The sequence below is a fragment of the Hippopotamus amphibius genome, chromosome 7 (genome assembly GCF_030028045.1).
Source record: "Hippopotamus amphibius kiboko isolate mHipAmp2 chromosome 7, mHipAmp2.hap2, whole genome shotgun sequence".
NCBI classification, from domain to species: domain Eukaryota; kingdom Metazoa; phylum Chordata; class Mammalia; order Artiodactyla; family Hippopotamidae; genus Hippopotamus; species Hippopotamus amphibius.
Window position 1 is genome coordinate 84728689 of NC_080192.1, and position 20368 is coordinate 84749056.

A 20368-nucleotide genomic window follows, 5' to 3' on the forward strand; every position below is an offset into this window, starting at 1 on the left:
CAGGCCTGAGGATGGGGAACAGGGGCGCCTGTTGGGACTGAAGGCCTCCTGGGAGCTTCAGCCCGAGCACAGGCCAGAGGAGGTGGCCTGAAGGCGGGGATCCCAAGAGCCTCTGGGAGGAGGGAGGTGGCTTGAGCCAGTGCCGTTGCTGGGCTGGAGTTGTCAGGTGCTGGGCGGGAGGAAGGTGGGGGTTAGGCCTGACAAAGGACACTCACTGTGCCCTCCCTCCCCTTGTCCGCTCTGAGGCTGACCTCCTGCTGGAGCCTAACTCCGGGCAGTGCTCTCTGCGGCGCCAGTGTGCTGAGGGTCTTCCTTGTGAGCCCATGTTTGAAACGACCCATCGTGAGTCATGGAACCACCTTAGTGTGTTTGGACCAGCGTGTTTTCAGATGGAGCAGGACACGTAGCAGGAGGTCGGCGGGCCCAGCACACCGGAGGGGCCGGTGTATTTGCGGGAGTCTGTTGTTTTGTGCTGAGTCCTGATTTAAAACCTGTTTCAGAAAGTCTCAGGGCCCTGACTGCCAGACCCTGAAGGGTGCCACATGCGTAGAAAGTCTGGTGACATTTGCCAACTGACACAGAGTCGAAAAAACTGCTGCTAATAACGTTTCACTCACATGACTTGCAGGGAAGTCTTTACTTTGTGGGCTGGAAGAAAGTTAACTTTCTGCTGATGGATAAGCGAGTTTCCATTTCACAAAGTAATAGAATATTGGAACTGGAAAGAGCCTCTTAAGATATTTGCATTAAACTGTTCATTTTTGGTGATCCTCCTAAGGCTCAGAGATGCTGAGGCACTTGCCTAGGGTCACAGAGCACTGGCAGTGGAGCCAGCCTAAGGACTCTGGTCTCAGCGCCATCTGGGCTCCAGGGCACTGACGTGTGGTGGCCTTCCCCATCCCCATGAGGACATGACTTGCTGTGTTTTTGGTTCGTCCAGGAGTTGAGGGGTGAGAAGTCCAGGGTAGCTGCTGGCAGGAGGCCCTGAGGTCAGCCCGGAAGAGGAGATTGTGAGCCTTGGGTGTCTGCCTTCTGGTTCCACACGAGTGCAGCCGGAGGGGGCCCCGCGATCGTGAACCACTCAACCGTACCCACGCAGAAGGCGTGGCCTTCGTGGCTAAGCCTTTGGGGGGTGGGTCTGGGCCGACAGCCAGGACAGCAGCGGGTGGGCCTCATGGAAGTGTGTGTGCAGGTGAGCTGTCCTTTATTAGCCACACACCCCAGTTAAGAGTGTGTGTCTGTATGGCAGGAGGCTTCAATGATACGTTTAATGAAAGCCCAGGAGTGTGTGCAATCTGAAGAAATCTTAAAGATGAGCTCTTACAACAACCAGGCAGCTTTCCTGAAAGTTAAGAACCACTGGTGTGTGAATTTGTTTTCCTCATTGGGCTTCATTTGTTTCTAGCATGTGGACTGGGAGGGGGCTGCCATAACGAATGTATCAGTTGCTGCCAATGTGTTTCCATTTTTGAGACAGGTAGTGCCTTCCTGCATCACATGCTGGCTGCTTCAGGCCCGCCAGCTCCCTAGCAGGGCGGGGGGAGGCGTCCTGCAGACATTAAACCCAGGGTGGGAGTGCGCTGGGTCTGACCTCACCAGGACTGGAGTCCACTGCAGGCCCCATCCTCACACTGACCTCCTGGGGGAGGACAAGCCCGAACACAGGGAGCCCCTTAACCAGTGCTGCATCTCAGGTGCAGCAGCAGCAGAATTGGATTCCATGAGGAGCTCCGCTGAGCCCACAGCCCAGGTGGCACGTTCTCAAGGGCTTTGGGAACCCCGTCTGCCCCACAAATGAGTCACTGAGACGTCTGACAGTCATCCGGTCAACTGTGGGCTGTGGAAGCCTGCGTCCTCCCAGGGACGCGCATGCTGGACAGCCTGCACCGACACTGGTGTTGGTGCCCTGGCAGGGCGGGGGGGCCCTTTGCTGACTGCCCTGGGCCTCTGGAGCCCAGTGACTTCAGACTTTCCCCTCGACTCCCTGTGGCTGGACTGCCCCCTGTGGGGGGGAGAAGAGCTGGCATGTGGTGAATGAATCATCTTCAGGCAGAAAATGAGCCCATTCTAAAGCACGAATCCCAGCTGTCAAAACAGCGACATTCGAGGTTTTACAGGCAACTTATTTTTGGAGGGGACATGCCACTGGAGCCTCTCTCCCCTGGTGACAAGGGCACTCGCCCTGAGTGGGACAGGACCTCACCTCCCACCCCCTATCTGCGGAAAGCTCAGAGGTGGCCTGGGACCTTCTCCTTTGCTCTCTCCCAGGAAAGCCTGGCCACCCCCAGTTCTCCCTTCGATGCCCCTGGCCTTTGTCCTGGGCTGAGACTCGATCCAGCGACTTCTGTGTCTCGACTTGGTGCGGTGCTGGTGAGCCTTTCAGGGCACAGATGTGCACATGTGGGTCCAAGGCTGGTAGCTAGTAACCGCTGGGAGTAAAGCCAGGCCCTGTTGGCCAGCTTCTCCTGCTGGGTGACTAGGCATCCAAGGTACAGTGGATGGTGGGAAGGAAGCAGGAACCAAAACTGCTACAAACGAGTGAAATTTGAATTGGAGAAAAAAGGCACAAATGAATGAATGAGCAGGGAAGTGGGGCTGGGGCATGGCTGCCTGCTGTGAGGACTGCCGTGGTTTCCCCATCAGTAGATGGCATGATGGCATCTCCCACCCTAGGGTTTGGAAGGAGGAAGTGAGTTAATCTCATACATGCTTAGCATAGGTATTTGGACAAAACCATTAGAGATCATTCTTAGGAATTTTATAGTTCATTGAAGGCCAGATCCCGTAAGAATTGTGGGATAGATACAGATATAAAACTTGTATCCCTGAGGCTTCTAAGGAAAGATTAAAGGGGATTTGATTTTGCAGTTTCAGAAGAAGGACACTTACTGTTGCCAGATCGAGACACGTAGGCTGCTCAGAATGAACTGGGTTGGTTGGCATTCTGTTTGTGAAATGGTATTTGTTCACCTCTGCCCTGGAGGCTCCATGTCCCGTCTTCACCAAGAAACACGGGTAGAAAGGGTTTTTTGTTAAGGTGTCAATTTCATACCTGACATTTAACATGAAGGACGAATGGTGCCCAAGAAAACCATTCCAGTAAGGAGTTGGGTTTCTGCTGCAAAACATTAAATCAAAATTCATTTTTAAAATAGCAATAAACTCTAGAAAAGAATTTGTGAATCACCTGTAATAGCCGTTCTGTAACTCTCGCCAGAGGGCATTACTGTAACTAATCAGGATGGAGGGGATTTCACACCTGGACGCCCAGGGCAGCCACAAGAGCTGGCTGGTGGTGTGGATAGTGGACGTCTGGTGTGTCCAAGTGGCTGTGGGCCGCAGGGCACAGGTGATCCCACCTCAGGTTGGATTCTCTTGTGCGGAATTCCACCACTGGTGCCACCTTCCTCGATCGCTGTGTCCTCATAAAGATGTGGGAGATTTTTTTCCAGTCTCTCATGCCCAGGAAATCTCAGCTGATGGATCAGTTCAAAAGAAAAATTAACACACACCCTGTAAACTACAGGTAGTGCCCACAGGGCGGGCCCAGCAGGCGGCCCCTCGGGGGCTGCGGCACCCTCCCGTCTTGTCACATGATTGAAGGCAGTGCCCAGAAGGAGCAGACTGCTGGCGCCGTGGCGTTGGCTGTTGTGTGGAGGCAGGGGCAGCCATCACTCCGCAGGACAAGAGCCTCAGACCATCGCTTCCCCACAGGGTGAGGTCACTCCTGGGCAGGCTTGATTTTCATGTGTTCAGTAATTCCTTCCAGGCCACATCTTAATAAATTACAAGACACGTTTGCACAAGGCATGGAATGAAGTGTGTTCATCTTTTTAGAGGATTCACACTTTTTCCAGCCATATCTCAAAGCAGAACTAATGGGTCAATTTAATGAAAATGTTATCACGTTATGGACTCTAAGACTAGCAGTTGTAGCTGGACTTCCAGCTGCATCCACTGTCTTCTCACGTGTTCACTTTTTATCACCTTAGACAAATCCTGTAGATTTCAGCTTGTTTAATAATAAGATGGAAATAACATCTTCTGCTAACTACTAAAAAATTAATTATTGATTTGTTCAGTCAGAGTTCTGCAGTGAAGCAGAACCAACAGGAGAAAGAGATGCAGGTGTAAATACTCATCTGAGGGCCTGGCTGTTGTGACAGTGGTGGAGGCTGGAAACTGAGAGCTTGGGGCCAACAGGCTGAGATGCAGGACGGAGTGGACACAGAAAGTCTTCCCCAGGAAACCTCACTTGCCCTCCAAGTCCTCACCTGCTGACCCTGGCCACCTGCACCGTCGAGGCACACGCTCTAAGGAGCCTCCTTCCCTAAAGCCCCTCATTGTGGGAGTGAATCACTTCTGTGACACACCTTCCCTGCACCATCCAGATGAGTGGTTGACCGCTGGCTGCACAGCCTGGCCAAGCTGCCACACGAAGTGCCCATCATGGTCCAGCCTTGTCAGCTTGGCACCCGAGCCCAGCTCTGTGACCGAGCCTTGTCTGCACGTAAGACAGCCGTGGGGCTCACTTCTGCTGACATGCCTGAGACCACTGTGCTGTGAGCCACCGAGCCTCCCAGGGGAGCACGCCGAGTTCTCAGTGACATCCACGCTTCCCCTTGTTGCCCTGTAACTGAAGCACTGCAGTGTAAAGTCAGCGCCGCTGATGCTCCATCGTGAGGGATGGGAGAGGGAAGAAACAAAGGTAGTTTATAGGTCCACAGACACACAGCCATATTCCTAACAGAACAAGGAAGAAGCCACCATGCCGACTACAGCCCCGTCTGTATCCACCTTCTCCCACCTCCCGCTCCATCTCCCCTTTGCCTTCCACAGGCAGCTCGGCTGCCACGCTTCTGACCTGGAGGTGACTCAGGGCTCCGTTCCCGAAGGGTCTGGGCCATCAGCCGTCCTGCCTGGGTGGGGTTGTCGTCGTTTCCCACTGACCTTGAGCACAGGGCATGGTGACACTGAGACACCCTGCAGGGTCTCTTGGATCCAGACTCGCCGATCCTGCAACCAGATCTTCAAAAGGCCACTCCACTTCTCTGTCAGACTAGCTGTTTCTGGATGTAAGGAGCACGGTGAGGCCAGTGAATTCCATAAGCAGGGGCCCATTGACACACTTCATTTTCTGTGAAGTGAGTTCTTTGATGGGAAGCAATGCTGTGTGGAATATGGGGGTGGATAAGGCATTCTGTACGTAAGTCCACAGATGGTAGTTTTGGCAGAAGCATGTGTGGAAGGCAGCTCCATATCCAGAATAACTGCCTATTTTAGTGGGAACTAAATGCTGCCCCTTCCGTGGTGGAAGTGGTCCAGTGTAATCAGCCTGCCGCCAGGGAGCTGGCTGACCACCCAGAGTATGGGCCGTGTCGGGGGCTCACTGTTGGTCTCTGTGGCTGGCAGACAAGGCACTTGCCAGTGGCCATAGCCCGGGAGGCCTTGGCGAGTGGACGCCCGTGATATTGAGCCTACACGTCACCCCCATCCCTGCTACGATGGCCACGTTGACAGATGTCCATAGGACGGGTCATGGAAAACCTCCCCCGCTGAGGTCGCCCTTGTGAGCGTCCACGTGGGACAGCGGCGTATCTCCATGTTTTCTTCCCATTTGAAGAGATCTGTCCACAAACCACTTCCCCACACCACTTTGTCACCAGTTTTCCCACATGTTCCCTCCAAGCCCCTGATGGTCCAGCCAAACCACTGACCACAGCCCGAGTCAGTTTATAATCACACATCTGGCAATTGTTTCTTCCAATCAAAGTGTACAAGCAGATGCATGGCCTGAAGTCCTGTCCCCTGGGAGGACTGCCCTTCACCTTGTCCTTCGGGGACATCCGAGAAAGGGCTGTAGAACTGCAGACATCCACTTTCAAGTGCTGCCCACCTATCACACAGAACCAGCTGTAAACCCGCCCGAGGCTTCGCTGCCTCTGTTACTGATTGTAGGGAATGAAATTCCCCACGAGGCCAGGTTCAGGCTGGGAGAGAAAGCACTGTAGCAGGGGTGGGGACTGTGGGCCCTTGGACCACTTCTTCATGTGACTTCCTAGTGCCCTCAGAGCCCACTTGGGCCTGATCACATATTTATCACCTCCACCTGGCAATAAAGTGTGGCTCTGCGCGTCCAAGTTTATGGCCTTGCGGGGTCAGGTAACAGCCAGGTCGTGATGGGCAGCTTGGTCACATGGTACCTTGGTGACCCATGGTCCAGCGTCCAGTCTCTGCTAGGACATCTGCCGCACTCAATGAACCTTCACGGGCATGTCATCATCACCCACAGTCCGTAGTTTACTTAGGGTCATTCTATGAGTTTGGGCAAATACATAATGACATGTTTCCATCAATATAGTATCACACAGAATAGTTTCACTGCCCTAAAAGTCCTCTGTGCTCTGTCTGTTCATCCCTCCTCCCCATAACCTCTGGCAACCACTGATCCTTTTAACTGTCTCCATGGTTTTGCCTTTTCCAGAATGTCATAGAGTTGGAATCACACACTATGTGGCCCTTTCAGATGGGCTTCTTTCACTTAGTAACATGCGTTTAAGTTTCCTCCACGTCTTTTCATGGCTTGATAGCTCACTTCTCTTTAGCACAAAATAATATTTCACTATCTGGATGGATCACAGTTTATCCACTCACCTCCTGAGGGATTCTTGGTTGTTTCCAAGTTTTGACGATTACAAATGAAGATGATGTAAACATGTGTGCAGGTGTTTGTGTAGACATAAGTTTTCAACTCGTGGGTGAATACCAGGGAATGTGATCACTGAATAGTATGGTAAGAGTATATTTAGTTTTGTAGCTGTCAAAACTGTCTTCCAAAGTGGCTACACTATTCTTCATTCCTTACAACAATGAAGGAGAGTTTCTGTCCCTCCTATCCTCCCCAGCATTTGATGTCAGCAGTGTTCTGGATTTTCATAATTCTAATAGGTGTGCTGTGGTATCTTGTTGTTGTTTTAGCTGTCACTTCCATGAGGACGTATGATATTGGACATCTTTTCATATGCTAATTTGCCTTCTATATATCTCTTGGGTGAGGTGTTCAGATCTTTTGCCCACTTTTTAATCAGATTGTTTGTTTTCTTATTGCTGCATTTTAAGAGTTCTTTGTATATTTTTATCACAATTGTCTTTTGCAAATATTTTCTCCCAGTTTGTGGCTTATCTTCTCATTCTCATCACAGTGTCTTTTGCCGAGCGGAAGTTTTTCATTTTAATGAAGTCCAATTTATCAACTTTTTTCTTTCATGGTTTGAAAGCCTTTAGTATTGTATCCAAAAGTCATCACCAAACCCAACGTCATCTAAAATTTCTCCTACATTATCTTCCAGGAGGCTTATAGTTTTACATTTTACATTTAAGTCTAGCATCCCTTTTGAGTATAAGGTCTGTGCCTAAGTTCTTGCCTTTTTTTTTTTTTTTTGTTATGTGGATGTCCAGTTTTTCCTCTACCCTCTGTTGAAAAGACTATCTTTTCTCCACTGTGTTATTCCCTTTGCTACTTTGCCAAAGATAACTTGACTCTTATTTGTGCCGGTCTGTTTTGGGGTGCTCTATTCTGTCCATTGATCTTTTTCTTTTGTCAATACAATTCATGTTGCTTACTGTAGTTTTATAGTAATTCTTGATGTTGGTAGTATCAGTCCTAAAACTTTGTTCTTCTCCTTCAATATTGTGTTGGCTTTTCTGGGTCTTTTGCCTCTCCATATAAAATTTAGAATCAGTTTGCAAATATCCACAAAATAACTTATGGGAATATTGGTCAGGATTGTGTTGAATCTATGTATCAAGTAGGGAAGAACTGACATCTTGACAATATTGAGCAGGGAATATCTATCCCTGAACAGGGACTATCTCTCCATTTATTTAGTTCTTCTTTGATTTCATTTATCAGAATTTTCTAGCTTTCCTCTTTTAGACCTTGTACATATTTTGTTAAATTTATATCTAAGTATTTCACTTTTGGAGTTGCTTCTACAAACAATTTTGTGTTTTAAATTTCAAAATGCAGTTCATTGCTGGTATATAGGAAAACACTTAACATTTTTATATTAACTTTGGATCCTGCAAACTTGCCATACTGTGTGTGAATTCTAGAAACCTTGCGTGTGCATGTGTGTATGAATTCTCTGAAATTTTCTATGTAGGCAATCACGTCATCTGTGAACAAAGACAGCTTTATTACTTCCTTTCCAATCTGTATACCTTTTATTTCCTTTTCTTGATTTATTGTTAGCTAGGACTTCGAGTACAATGTTGAAGAGTAGTGGCAAGAAGGGACATCCTCACCTTGTTCCTAATCTTAGCAGAAAAGCTTCTAGTTTCTCACCATTAAATATATTAGCTGAAGGTTTCCTGTAAATGTTCTTTTTCACATTGAGGAAATTTCCCTTTGTTCCTGGTTTGCTGAGAGTTTTTATCATGATGGGTGTTGGATTTTAGTCAAAAATTTTTTTCTGTATCTATTGATACAATCATGTGTTTTTTCTTTAGCTCTTGATGTTATGGATCGCATTAATTTATTTTTGAATGTTGAATCAGTCTTGCATACCTGGGATAAACCCCACTTGGTTGTGGTATATAATTCTTTTTAAACATTGTGGATTCTATTTGCTAATACTTTGTTGTGGATTTTTGCATTTATAATCATGAGAGGTATTGATCTGTAGTTTTCCTGTGATTTTTTGGTCTGGTTTTGGTGTTAGGATGATGCTGGCCTCATAGAATGAGTTAGGAAATATTCCTCCTGTTTTCATCTTCTGAAAGTGATTGTAGAGAATTGGCATCATTCTTCCTTAAACATTTGCTGGAATTCACTAGCAAACCCATCTGGGCTGGTGCTCTTTGGGGAGGTTATTAATTGTTGGTTCCATTTTTTTAATAGATAGCAGCCTTTTTAGATTGCCTATTTATTCTTGTGCAAGATCTGGCATGTTGTGTCTTTAAGGAATTGGTCCATTTCATCTAGTTTATCAAATTTGTTAGCATGAAATATTCATAATATTTCTTTATTATCTTCTTTCAGTAAGATCTTTCATTTTTGACATTAGTAATTTGTGTCTTCTCTCGCTCTCTCTCTCTTTTTTTAAAGTTTGCTTACCTAGATGCTTATGAATTTTACTGGTCTTTTCCAAGAACCAGTTTTTGGTCTCTTTGATTTTTATCTACTGATTTCCTGTTTTCAATTTCATTGATTTCTGCTTTAATTTTTATTATTTTCTCTTCTTCTGCTTACTTTGAATTTAATTTGTTCTTTTCTAGTTTCTTAAGGTGGAAGCTTAGATTATTGATTTTATATTTTTCTTCTTTCTAATATATGTATGCAGTGCTATAAATTTTCCTCCAAACACTGCTCTCATTGCCTCCCACAAATTTTGATGTTATACTTTAATTGTCATTTAGTTCAGAATATTTTAAAATTTCCTTGAGACTTCTTCTTTGACCCATGTGTTATTTAGAATTGCGTTGTTTAATCTTCAGGTAGTTTGGAATTTTCCAGTTACCTTTCTGTTATTGATTTCTGGTTTAATTTCATTGTGATCTGAGAGCTGACATTGTATGATTTTTATTTTAAATTAGCTAAGGTGTGTTTAATGGCTCAGCGTGTTGTCTATTTTGGTGAACGTTCCATGTGAGCTTGAAAAGAAAGTGCATCTACAGACATGGTCTGTAGATGTCAGTCAATCCAGTTGATTGACGGTTGTTAAGTTCAAGTATGTCCTCACTGCTTTTCTGCAGCTGGATCTGTCTGTTACTGACAGAGCGGTGCTAAAGTCTCCAACTAAAGACGCTTTAAAACTTAGATTAGACAAATGCACATCACAGAACAGTCCTCACACAGTGGGGCTCCCAGAACCCCAAGAGACGTTTATCCCACAACTGTGTGGGGAGCCCTGTATCTCAGGCCCCAGTGGTGAACCAGCCAGGCAGGGTTCCTGCCCTTCTGGAGCTGACACTGTGGTCGGGAAAGACAAGCACGTGAACAAAGAGTTAACTGCTATCCCTCAGGTCCTTTCAGCTGAATGAAGGAAAATGAGCAGGGTAGTGGGGGAGGGGTCCGGTGTTTCAGAAGGAGCCCAAAGTGAAGAAGGAGGCTCTGGCAGGGAAAGGTGTTCCTGACAGGGATGGCAGGCTGGGCCCCAAAGGGACCAGCACGCTGAAGATGGCCAGGACAAGGCGACGGGAGTGATGGTGGCAGGCTGGCACCAGAGATCAGTGGAGGTCAGCAGGCTGTCCAGGGAGACCTCGTGAGCCACAGTGGGGTCTGATCCCCATGGACATACCTGCTGAGCCTCTGGGTCTTGAATAGAGTGAGAGGGTCACCGTTGCCTCTTTGAAGGGTCGGCTGGTCCACTGTAGGAGGCGGGGTGGTGGGAGGTGTGGGAGGGTCTCAGAAAGGCACAGAGGCAGGAAGGAGCAGGATGGGCTTTCTGTTCCAGAACAGGAGAGAGTTACAGACACCGTCACGCTGCTATTACAGCGGACAGAGGGATGTGGTGACTCGGCTGAGGACACGAGAAAGCTACTTCCTGTTGAAAACAAGGCTAGAATTTCTCTACAAGACCTGTACCTATTCTTAAGTAAAAACTTGCTCCTTACTGTATGTAGGTGCGTGCGTCCATATTCAGTGAAGGAGGCAGAGGTCAGACAGAGCAGAGCGTTCTCATTCCCTGCTGGTGCAGCCGCTCTGGAAGAGAGCCCAGCAGTTCTTAAAGACATTAACCTGGCCCTTCACTCCTGGGCATGTTCCTAGGAGAGAGGGAAACACGGGCTCCAGAATGAGGGTTCGCAGCAGCTTTGTCTGTAATGACTCCGAGCTGGACACAACCCAGAAGTCAGCGGCTGTGGAAGGGGCACGCGTGCCCGGAGCATCCATGCCATGGGCAGCGCCAGCAGTGAAGGGCGGAGGCCTCTGCCTGCGCCACAACGTAACATCATCAGAGCCGCACGGGAAAAAGGACACAGACTGGATTCTATTGGTTACATTGGTGGTTATTACAACTGAGCCCTTCCTGGCAGCAGGGGAGCCTGGGACAGCCTTCCAGTCAGTGGAGGCGGAGCCCCCCGCCCGCCCCAGGGTGGAAGGGCCGTGCCAGCAGGCTGATGGCACCCCTCCCCCCACCGAAGGGTCTGGGGACCTCATCACAGAATGAAAACGAGCTTCATACGGGATGACATTTCCTCATCCGCAGAGGAAGGGTTTGAAGGGGGATCTGCAGCCCCAGGCGCTGGGACCCAGGAGCCCTTGGTTGTGTTTCTGACACACTCAAACGAGGTCAAGAGATTTGCTCGACCTCAACCAGAAATCCTGGAAGCACCTTATCAATCTGTGGTTTCTAGAACTCACCCTTTTCTTTATTGCAAATCTGGGGTTGCCCTCGGTAACTTGTGTGTTTTTTCATCCACTGACAACAGAATCTTTGTGGGGCCCCTATTTGGTGGCGAGCCCTGGCCTGAGCTTAAGCCCAGAGCTGAACAAGCTGGTCCAGAGGAGGAAACCTCTCTGCGCAGGCAAACAGTGCCCTGTAGGGCACCCTGGGCCCAGAGGCAGGGTCCCATCGAGGGGCGGGAGTGCAGACGTGCAGGGAAGTTGCAGGGTGCTCTACAGCCTGTCCTGTGCAGAGAAGTCTGCATTCTAGTCAGAGAGATGCTTCCTCGTGGCAAGTAAAGGATACTGGTGCTTCGTTCCTCTCTGCAGATGACAAGAAATCACTGTTGCTGTGGCAGGGAAGCAGCAAAATCCAACCCAGGAACATCCGTGTGGGCCTTCACCTGCTCTCACACACCTCTCTGAGCTGGGTCCGAGTTCCTGCTCCAGGACACACCCTGGGAGGGGTCCGGGGCCTTCCCTTTATGCACCCCCAGTAGAAATGGCCCCAAGAGCCGAGTCATAGAAGATAAACTGACCCGTAACCCACGGATAACTCACCCCACCCTTTGGCACAGCGCAGGTCTAGTTAAACTTTTCCCACACCCTCCGTTGCCAGGACTGCCCGTGAAGGATGAAGCGGACGTCGCAGCCCACAAGCCCTGTGACCTGGTCTGCCCGCTGGGCATTTCCTCCCTGATCAGTGGCTCAGGGAAGGGCCACGTTGGATCCCTAGTTGAGCTGAGTTCACCTGAATTCTGACACCTCGACTTCTTCCAAATTTCTATCCTTCCCAATCGTTTTAATGTGATAATGACAGCCAGGCATGCAGTCATGATGGTGGCTCCTTAAGAGAAATTTAGGGCCGGATGAAAGCCCAGGCAGGGCCCCTTTTCAGGGAGGAGCTGCTGGGCCAGGGTCTGGGCTGCTTGCAGCAGGCGGCGGCAGGAGGGGCCCGGCCAGAGGCCTCCCAGTCTGCATCCCCGAGCTGGTGCCCAGGCTGGGTGTCATCTCACATTTCCTGGAAGTAGCCTGTCTTAAGAAGCACACAAAGTCCAGTAAGGAAATCCCAGTCTCCCTGAAAGCTTGCAGGGCTGCCCATCAGCACTAATGGAAATAATAGCCTAGATTCCTAAGTGAGCCTCCAAAATCCTGCATCAAGTAGACAGAGCCCCTCCTGTGTGGAACGGACAGGCCTGCTGCTGCCTTTCTGGTTGGATGAGGTGATTTCTACCCATCTGTTTTGTTTAAAAAGATATTTAGAAGTACGTAAGCTTGGCACACCCGAGTAAATAATGATGTGTTTAATCTTTCTTATTCCGTTCCAGAACCTTTCCGAAGGATACCAGATTTTACAGATTTCATCTGAATGCATTTCATTTAATCTAATAATTTGTGGTAGCCCCACATTTGTTCTACAGAAAACAAACTGAGGCCTGTTGGAAACGTACATTCAAGGCAAGGTTATCCTACAGAACGAAGCCAAAAGCAGCCCAGACACACCCTGGAGACAGAAGGCTGTTCTGGTTTCTCATCTCTGCCTTTTGGCCTGACCTCCTCCGAAGCCATCTTAAAGAAATTAATGTTATGCTATAAATTCTACTGAGTTAACAGACCTTCCTGCTTCAGTGAAAAGATGATGACTTGGGGATGAGGTGGCAAAGGAACAGGGTCAGACCTTCTGCCACAGATTCTCAGGTGCTGAGTCCAGAAGAATCTGTAAAGAAGTGAAAGCTCAGCACTTTAATCCTCCCTCATTTAACTGCGTTAAACCCCGTTAACTCTGTCTCAGCTCTGGCAGAGTTTGCATCCTCAAGAGGCTGGCTTCTTGCCTGGGGACATGAGTGCCACCCAGAGGTCTGATCTAGCCCCGTTCGCAGCCAGGCTCCTCTGGGGACTTGGTGTTGAGACGGGTCCTGCCTCCGCTGGGCCCTCCCTCTGGCCGTTGGGTCAGCTGCAGGTGGGCTCAGGCCACTTACCAGGTGCAGGCACCTCCACCAGCGTGAGGTCCATGTGGGGGAGGTGAAAGCAGCACATACAGAGGCTGAAGACATGTAAGGGGACAGAGCAGACAAGAGAGAAATAAACTCTCCAGGAAATGCTCACCAAGGTCCAGAGAGGAGAAGGCCTCCAGATGGGGCTACCAGCTTTGTGCTGGTGGGGATGGAGGACTGCTGTCCCAGTGCAGAGAAGAGGGGTGTGCCCTCCTCCCACCTGCCCCCCAGCCCTGACACCCTAGAGAGCGCCCGAGGGAGCCTGTCTGGGAGGCCCTGGGCCCCACCTCCACTGGGGCTCATCCACCTCCTTATCCCCTCTGACAGCTCTTTCCTGGGATGTGTCCTGTCGGGGTGAAGACATCATCCTCTCCCTTCAGGTCCTTCTGGCAGATCTAAGAATTAAATTGATGGAGACAGATCAACAGGAGAAAATCAAAAAGGTTTAATAACATGTGCACATGGGAGAGATCCAGGAAAACTAACTCCCCCAAATGGTGGAAGCTCTCACCTTAAACCCCATCTTCAGCTCAAGACGAAGGAGCAAGTTGGGGGTGGGGATTTGGAACTCAGAGGGGAGGAAGGCAGTTGACGTGGAGACGGAAAAGCAAACATTTGGTGAATGTGTGTTTGCTGGGCCAGGCAGGGACTGTGGACTCAGAGAGGAGTTTTAACAAAGAGTTTTTACTACAGTTATCCGTGGTGACGCCCTTTCCTGGGACAGGGCCTCCACCTACATTCTGTCAGGCAGTTAGGGGAAGGCTCTTCCTGAGTCTTTTGGGCCTTATAAAGAATCATAAATAAGTTATGATATTTTTCATCATAATTAATTAATCCTTATGCCACAGACACACAATTTGGGGTGGCACATTCTGTCCCCTCGCTCCTAACCACTGGCTTGTGTCGCTCCATCCCATCAGCGCAGCCGCCCTACTGCTGGGGCACCGCGTCTGCACACCCTAGAGCTGCCCCCCTTGGGGTCAGAAGGTCCACAGAGATGTGGGAGGTGCGGTCCTGGACTGGGCCGTGGTGCCGGGGGAACCTTCCATGCCTCTGTTTGGACTCATCACCCTGGTTTTGGGGTGTGGCTCCCACTTGAGATGGACCGTGTGGGGCTGGCAGTGCGGCCGTTTTCAGAGCCCGCGGGTGTTCAGACACAGGTGCTGGGGGGCTCGACCGCCAGGGATACACCCTTGTCACCCAGCGGTGTGACTGCTCCCTGGGGTATGAGTGAGGGCACACTGTGGCTGTCCTTTCCAGCCAGGAGGAAGGGGCTGAGGTGTGAGTCTGATGGCTGTGTGTCAGGCTGGCTGAGGAAAGAAAGCCCCTGTTTTCTGGGAGTCGTTTGGGTATGAGCTGATCGTGAATGTTTGCCTGGCAAACATCCGAGGTCCTAGCAGAGCTCGGGGTGGGGGGGCTGTTTCCATGACGGACGTGGCATCCTGTTGATGGAAAATGTGGACACAACCAAGAGCAGGACACGTGGCACCGTGAGCAAGGCCCACGCTGGCCTGGGGGTGGGATTTCAGTCAGAACAGCACTGGGCCCGTGTCATCGGCTTCAGAACCACGGGCAGCCCATTGGGTGCAGGGGAGGTGCAGGGCCCTCCATGGGCAGTGTCAGGGCCAGGCCCTGTCCTTTGTCCAAAGCGCACAGATATTCTTTGCTGCCACAGGAGACGGGGCCGTGGATGGCTCCAGAGACCTGGGGTCCCTAATGCTGAGGGCGGGGGCAGACTCTGGAGAACTCTGCGGCCTTCCCAGAGCCGGCCCAGCCGGCACCCCTCCCTAGGTCCCAGAAGCAAACTAGCAGCTTCCAGGATTGTATGTGGCTCTCAAGGGCTTCTGGATCATTCTGTCTTCACCTCCTCACCCCCCGAGGAAACCCATGCATAGAGGCTGCCAGCCCCCAGCCTCCAAGAGCTGTTCCAAGCTTGGCACGCAAGCCCTCAGGAGCGTGGGAGCCAAGGATGGGGGAGGATGGGATTCGAGAGGCAACTTGGGTGCAGGAGGCCACCCGCCTCGGCTGCTGCAGGGGAGTTACGGGCAGACGCTGGGAGCCTGACCCCTGAGCAGTCCTGCACTGTTGGCTAGGTGGGCCTTGCTCCGTAGGATGCAGCGCAGCCCTGGTTTCTACCTGCTGGATCCTAGCATCGCGTCACCCCTGTCACAACAGCCAGAAATATCTCCACCCGTCATCACAAATGTCTTCTGGGTGCAAAGTCGCCCCTGCTTGGGAGCCACGGGAGTGTAAAGCAGTGTGTGAGCAGTGTTAGGAGTCTTCCTGCCCCAGGTTGGGTGGATATTTCCAAATCTTCAGAACTCTCTGTTCATTTTCAGAAGAGCCCCATGTCCACCAAATAAACAAATAAATAATAAAAACTCCTGCAGGAAAATTCAGCTTATTAGAACTTATCTTGCTTCATGGAAACATAGTCATTGATAAAGCTTCGGTGAAGCAAGATGAGTTATTTCTAGAGATCCACAAATGACTGTCCTTACATTGGGTGTCCCTATGGTGTCAACAAGATGGTGTGGTCACTTAAAAACTCACTAAAGGGGTACATTACTCATTACATGTTCTTACAAAAGAAAATTTAAATTTAAAGGTTAGCTTATTGGCACAGCGAAGGCTCCAGAACATCCCACCACAGAGAAGCCTGCCTAGCTCTCGCTCATGCCAGGCCTGCCAACATTCAAGGTGCCATGTCCTCAGGGGACACCAGGAGTGCCACCCTGGTGCCCCCGGGGACTCGGATGAAGGTCAAATGAGCTCACGTTCAGATGAGTCCCTGGCAGTTGTGATGTAACCTGAAGTATGGTGCTGGGACTCTTTCAAGGGTTCAGACAGTGAGACCTAACACACAAAGTCCCTGACCTTGTGTGTGAAGCTGGGCTGTACTGTGCAAGGACTGAGGGACGGTGGTCTCTCTCAGGCCTGGGGGAGGCTGGAAGTCCTTCCCCAAGCGGGGGCCTCAAGTTGCACAAACCTCACATCACATGGCGGCTGTTGGGACCTAACTCAGAGGAGAGAAGGTCGCTCCCCACTCCTCCACAAAGGCACAGCCTTCCCACCAAAGACTGCATCAGCTTCTGCCTGTCAGAAAGCAACAGAGGGCCCAATGGGTCAGCCACATGCCGCGTCCTCCTCGCTGAAAGCCCCCTTCCAACCAGACGTGTGGCTGGCGGGGGGGTGGCTGCTGTCTGTCTCCTTGAGAGACACTCCCTGCAGGAGTTGGGGATTGAAGCGATGGGACCCCAGCCCCACAGAACCCTCCTTCCAGGTGCACGTGCAGAGGACACCCCTCCCCCCGGGGGACCCTGCTTGCTCTGCCCCTCCCCCCAGTGATGCTACTGGGATGGTCACGAGGCTGAGAGAGGCGCTTGGGGAGAGACACCTGCGTGTTCCATCCCTGACAGCATGGGGAGGCTGCAGGGGCTCCGATGCAGTGGGGCCGGGTCTGCACAGGGGAAGGGAGCTGCCTGACGCGAGGCGGCGTCCTGGGCAGCCGCTGATGGCCTGGGTCGGGTTTGCGCCATCCCTGTGTCTCCGACTCTGCTTCCCTGATGCACTCAGACCTGCGTGGCTAGGGTCTCCAGGTATCTGGAAATGCGTCCTGCCTCCAAACCAGGGCGGGCCTTCCAGTTTCTGAGGCCCGGTCAGGGTGGGGTATGGCCTTGGATTTTAGGGCTCTTTGGTTTGGTTGGTTGTAGGTTGTCTGGAGGTCTTCATGTTTCCACTAAAAATATGCTGAAGTTCAGCTCTGGGCTTCCTTCCGCACATTCTCCTCTGTTACTTGTACGTGTTTCCAGTATTTCTGCAGACTTTTCTAAAGAAGTCTGTTGGGATATGCTTTCATTTTTCCATCCCACACTTGTTTGTCAAAACTACATTGTGTGTGCTTGAGGCATGTGCGTGTGCGTGTGAAGCTCCCGGGTGAGGTCATGTCAGAGGGCGGGACCACCGGCGCTCTGGCTGTGCCCCCAGGACAGGGACTGGGAATCTTGGAGGCATCTGGTGAAGTCTGTCTCAGTGACTCTCACTGGGTAAACAAACACCCCAGACTCAGTTCTGTGGAACAATTTTCACTTCTGTCAACAAAAATAATCAATAAGTAGTCTCTACTAGGGATAGGAAAGAGTTTTATTTGAGCCAAACTGAGGACTCTAGCCTGGAAGACAGCCTCTCAGATAACCTGAGGAGCTGCTCTGGAGAAGCAGGGTTGTCAGCACAGTTTTATGTCTTGTCGGGACAAAGAACACCAAACAAATCAGTGTTACATTCCTTCAAGGTTTTGAAAAACAATAGACCAGCAAAAGTCAGTGTGGCCTTGGCCCCAGGGGAGGGAGTCTTGCCATCAAAGGAGGACCAGCACTGGCGTCCCAGGAATGGAGGCATTTCATCTTTATTTTAACATGGATGTTCTTTACTTCTGGTCAGTGCACCCTTTTCTTTAATAATTAAAGCAGATGTACGGTGTATGTTTGATAGACCACAAACAAGTTGTTTAGTCAGCACAAAATTCAACTTAACTGGTGTATAGGCCAGAATGACCCCCCCACCTCCATGTGTGAGAACATCTTCTATCACATTGTAACCATCCTGCTCTGGGACAGGGCCCTGGGCAGGCCACCCGGGGTGGGGGCGGGGGGTAGAGCGGGGTCTGCTCAGCCATGCTTGGGCCTCAGCTGAGCGGATGGAGGCCTGGAAGCCGTGCCGGCCAGGCCGAGGCCACCTGGGGGTTGGCTGGCACCTCAGTCGGCTATTGGTCAGACACCCGTGCAGCCCTACCATGGTCTCTGCTCGAGGGTGAGCTGGTGGTGTCTTCATACCCTAGGGTAGAGCCATTGCAGGCCTTGGCAAGCGGGAAGGACGTGGCCTCTGCAAGAGGGACCACGGTCACTTCGTAAGGCGGGTGAAGGAGGGGAGAGAGCATCGTGGCCATGTCTGGAAGCTTCACTTCTTCCACATCACCCAGGGTGACGTGTGACCTCCCTCCTTCCTTGAGTTTTTGTCTGTCACAGCTTCCTTCCGCTCGGGGCTCTTAGACTGGAGCAGAGTACATCCTGTTGTCTCTGTTGTCCCCAAAGAGCCTGGCCCCTGGGTCCTGCTGACATCATATTCAGCGGCCTGGGTGCCGCAGCCTAGGTGGCCTATGGCCTTGTCCATGCCTCCCACTGGTCAGAGCTGTGCACCCACCACCCTTCACCTCCTTCTTTCTCATTTGAATTAAACCAACAGCCTCCTAATACTGGGGTGGGTCATGACCTAATTTGAGAAGCTACCAACGCCCAGCCCGGCAAATCCAGGGGCTTCACAGAGCCCAGAAAGCACCTCGGTTCAGACCCATGAGGTCTTTCACGACCCAGCATATGACACACCTGGGTGGGGACAGACCTTCAGACATTCTCATTCCTGCTCTGGATTTGCTGATGAGCGGTGCAGCTTAGCACCGGGGAGGGTCTCCTCCACCACATGTGTCATCCCACTGGTGGGAAGCGTGGCTTCACACTCACTATCTGTGAGGACTGCTGTTTTAGAAGAAGGGACTAGGTCCTGGCACTGTTCCTTTGGCTGAGGGGTGGTACTTTCTCTTCCAAACAGTAAGACACAGCTGTGGAAGGAGACTCGCGTATCACTGGACAGACTGGTCATTGTAGAAAGAAGGCTCCAAATGGCTGTGTGGTAACCATGGTGACAGAAAGGGTGCCAGTGACAGCAGGCTAATGTGTAATGTGTCTTATTTCATCCAGTCCCCAGATGGCTCTCTGTGGCAGGTGCTGCCATTACCCCCTCTCCACAGGAGAGGAAACTGAGGCCCAGGAAATGCAAACACACATTCAAGGGTGCCGGCTGGGAGGCAGGAGAAGAACCAGCTGATGTGGCCCCTGCCCTTCAGCATCGGGTCTTGGCCTGGGGTCTGGCCCCTGTGGCAGGTGCATGACCACAGGCCTCCCGCCTTCGCTGAGCACTGGCCGTGGGGCCTGCCTTGTGGTGGCGTATGTGATGCCACCCAGGCGCCTGGTCCTGCCCCACTGCCCAGTGCAGTGACAGTGGCAGAGGCTGGGCCACCGGGCTCCGACCCCGTGTTCAGGGCCCTCTCGGGTTTTGGCCGGGCAGGCCGGGGCCCCAGGGTTGCGAGCCGCCCACTCCTGCCCCCAGGCGGCCGTGATGGCCTATGGGACATCAAGGAGTTGGGGATGTCAGCACTTGCTCCTCTGTGGACCAAGGGTCACAAGGGAGGTGATGCAGCTGCCCGCCCAGACCAGATGAGCTAGATCCCGAGGTGACACCTAGGGTCCATCACAGGTTTCCTGCTGTGGAGTCTGGTGACCATTCCAGCTCACAGTGTGACCCTCATTGAACTAGGGTGACCTCCGGGCCAGATGGGGGTACGCAGGGTGCTGTTGCTTGTCAGGTCAGGGAGTGATGTGTGTGGTTACTTCCAGCATGGGGGGATGGGGGTGGGAGAGCCCAGGGCTGGCAGGAGAGCATTCTGTGGAGAAGGGGGGCTAGGTCCAAGGAGTTCCAGGACCTGAGGGCGAGTGGGTCTGGGTCAGCCTTGGATGTGCGGTTGTGCTCAGGGGGCGCTGGCTGGGGACTGGGCAGGCTCGGCAAACACTGAGTAAGGCCCTGGGGCCTGGAGCAGAGTAGGGCCTGAGGGGTGAAGGACAAGCAAAGGCCTCTCCTCATCGCCAGTGGCCATAGGAATAGGCAGTGCGGTGGCCAGAGAGAGGCTGCGATTCCGCATCCAGAGACCAAGGTCCACCCCCCCGTCATCTCTCTGGACTTGAATTTCCTCTCTCTCATTGAGGTAACTGTAGCCCTTCCAGAATAGATGTCCATGTCCCCCCAGAATTCATAAGTTGAAGCCCTAACCCTTATTGTGAGGTGGGGCCCTTGGGGTTAGATGGGTCATGAGGTCATGAGGAAAGGCCATGTGACCACCTGACAGAAGGTGTTCTCTGCAGGCCAGGAGGGTCCTCAT

General features: G+C 51.4%; 1 protein-coding gene across 6 annotated transcripts in view; it reads left to right on the forward strand.

Moving 5' to 3' along the window:
• The window catches only part of SH3RF3 (SH3 domain containing ring finger 3), a 224441-nt gene that overhangs the window by 183716 nt on the left and 20357 nt on the right, over positions 1-20368 (forward strand). Inside the window, exon 9 of one of the 6 annotated variants that reach the window (XM_057741559.1) lies at positions 12715-14105. The exons of 3 other annotated variants lie outside the window; for them this stretch is intronic. In XM_057741559.1, coding sequence (XP_057597542.1) covers positions 12715-12819 — 105 coding nt within the window. In that variant the 3' untranslated portion in view covers positions 12820-14105. Of the gene's footprint in view, positions 1-3526; positions 3663-4086; positions 5633-12714; positions 14106-20368 lie in introns of those variants that run through there. 2 more of the 6 variants (XM_057741561.1, XM_057741560.1) reach the window with 2 other exon arrangements.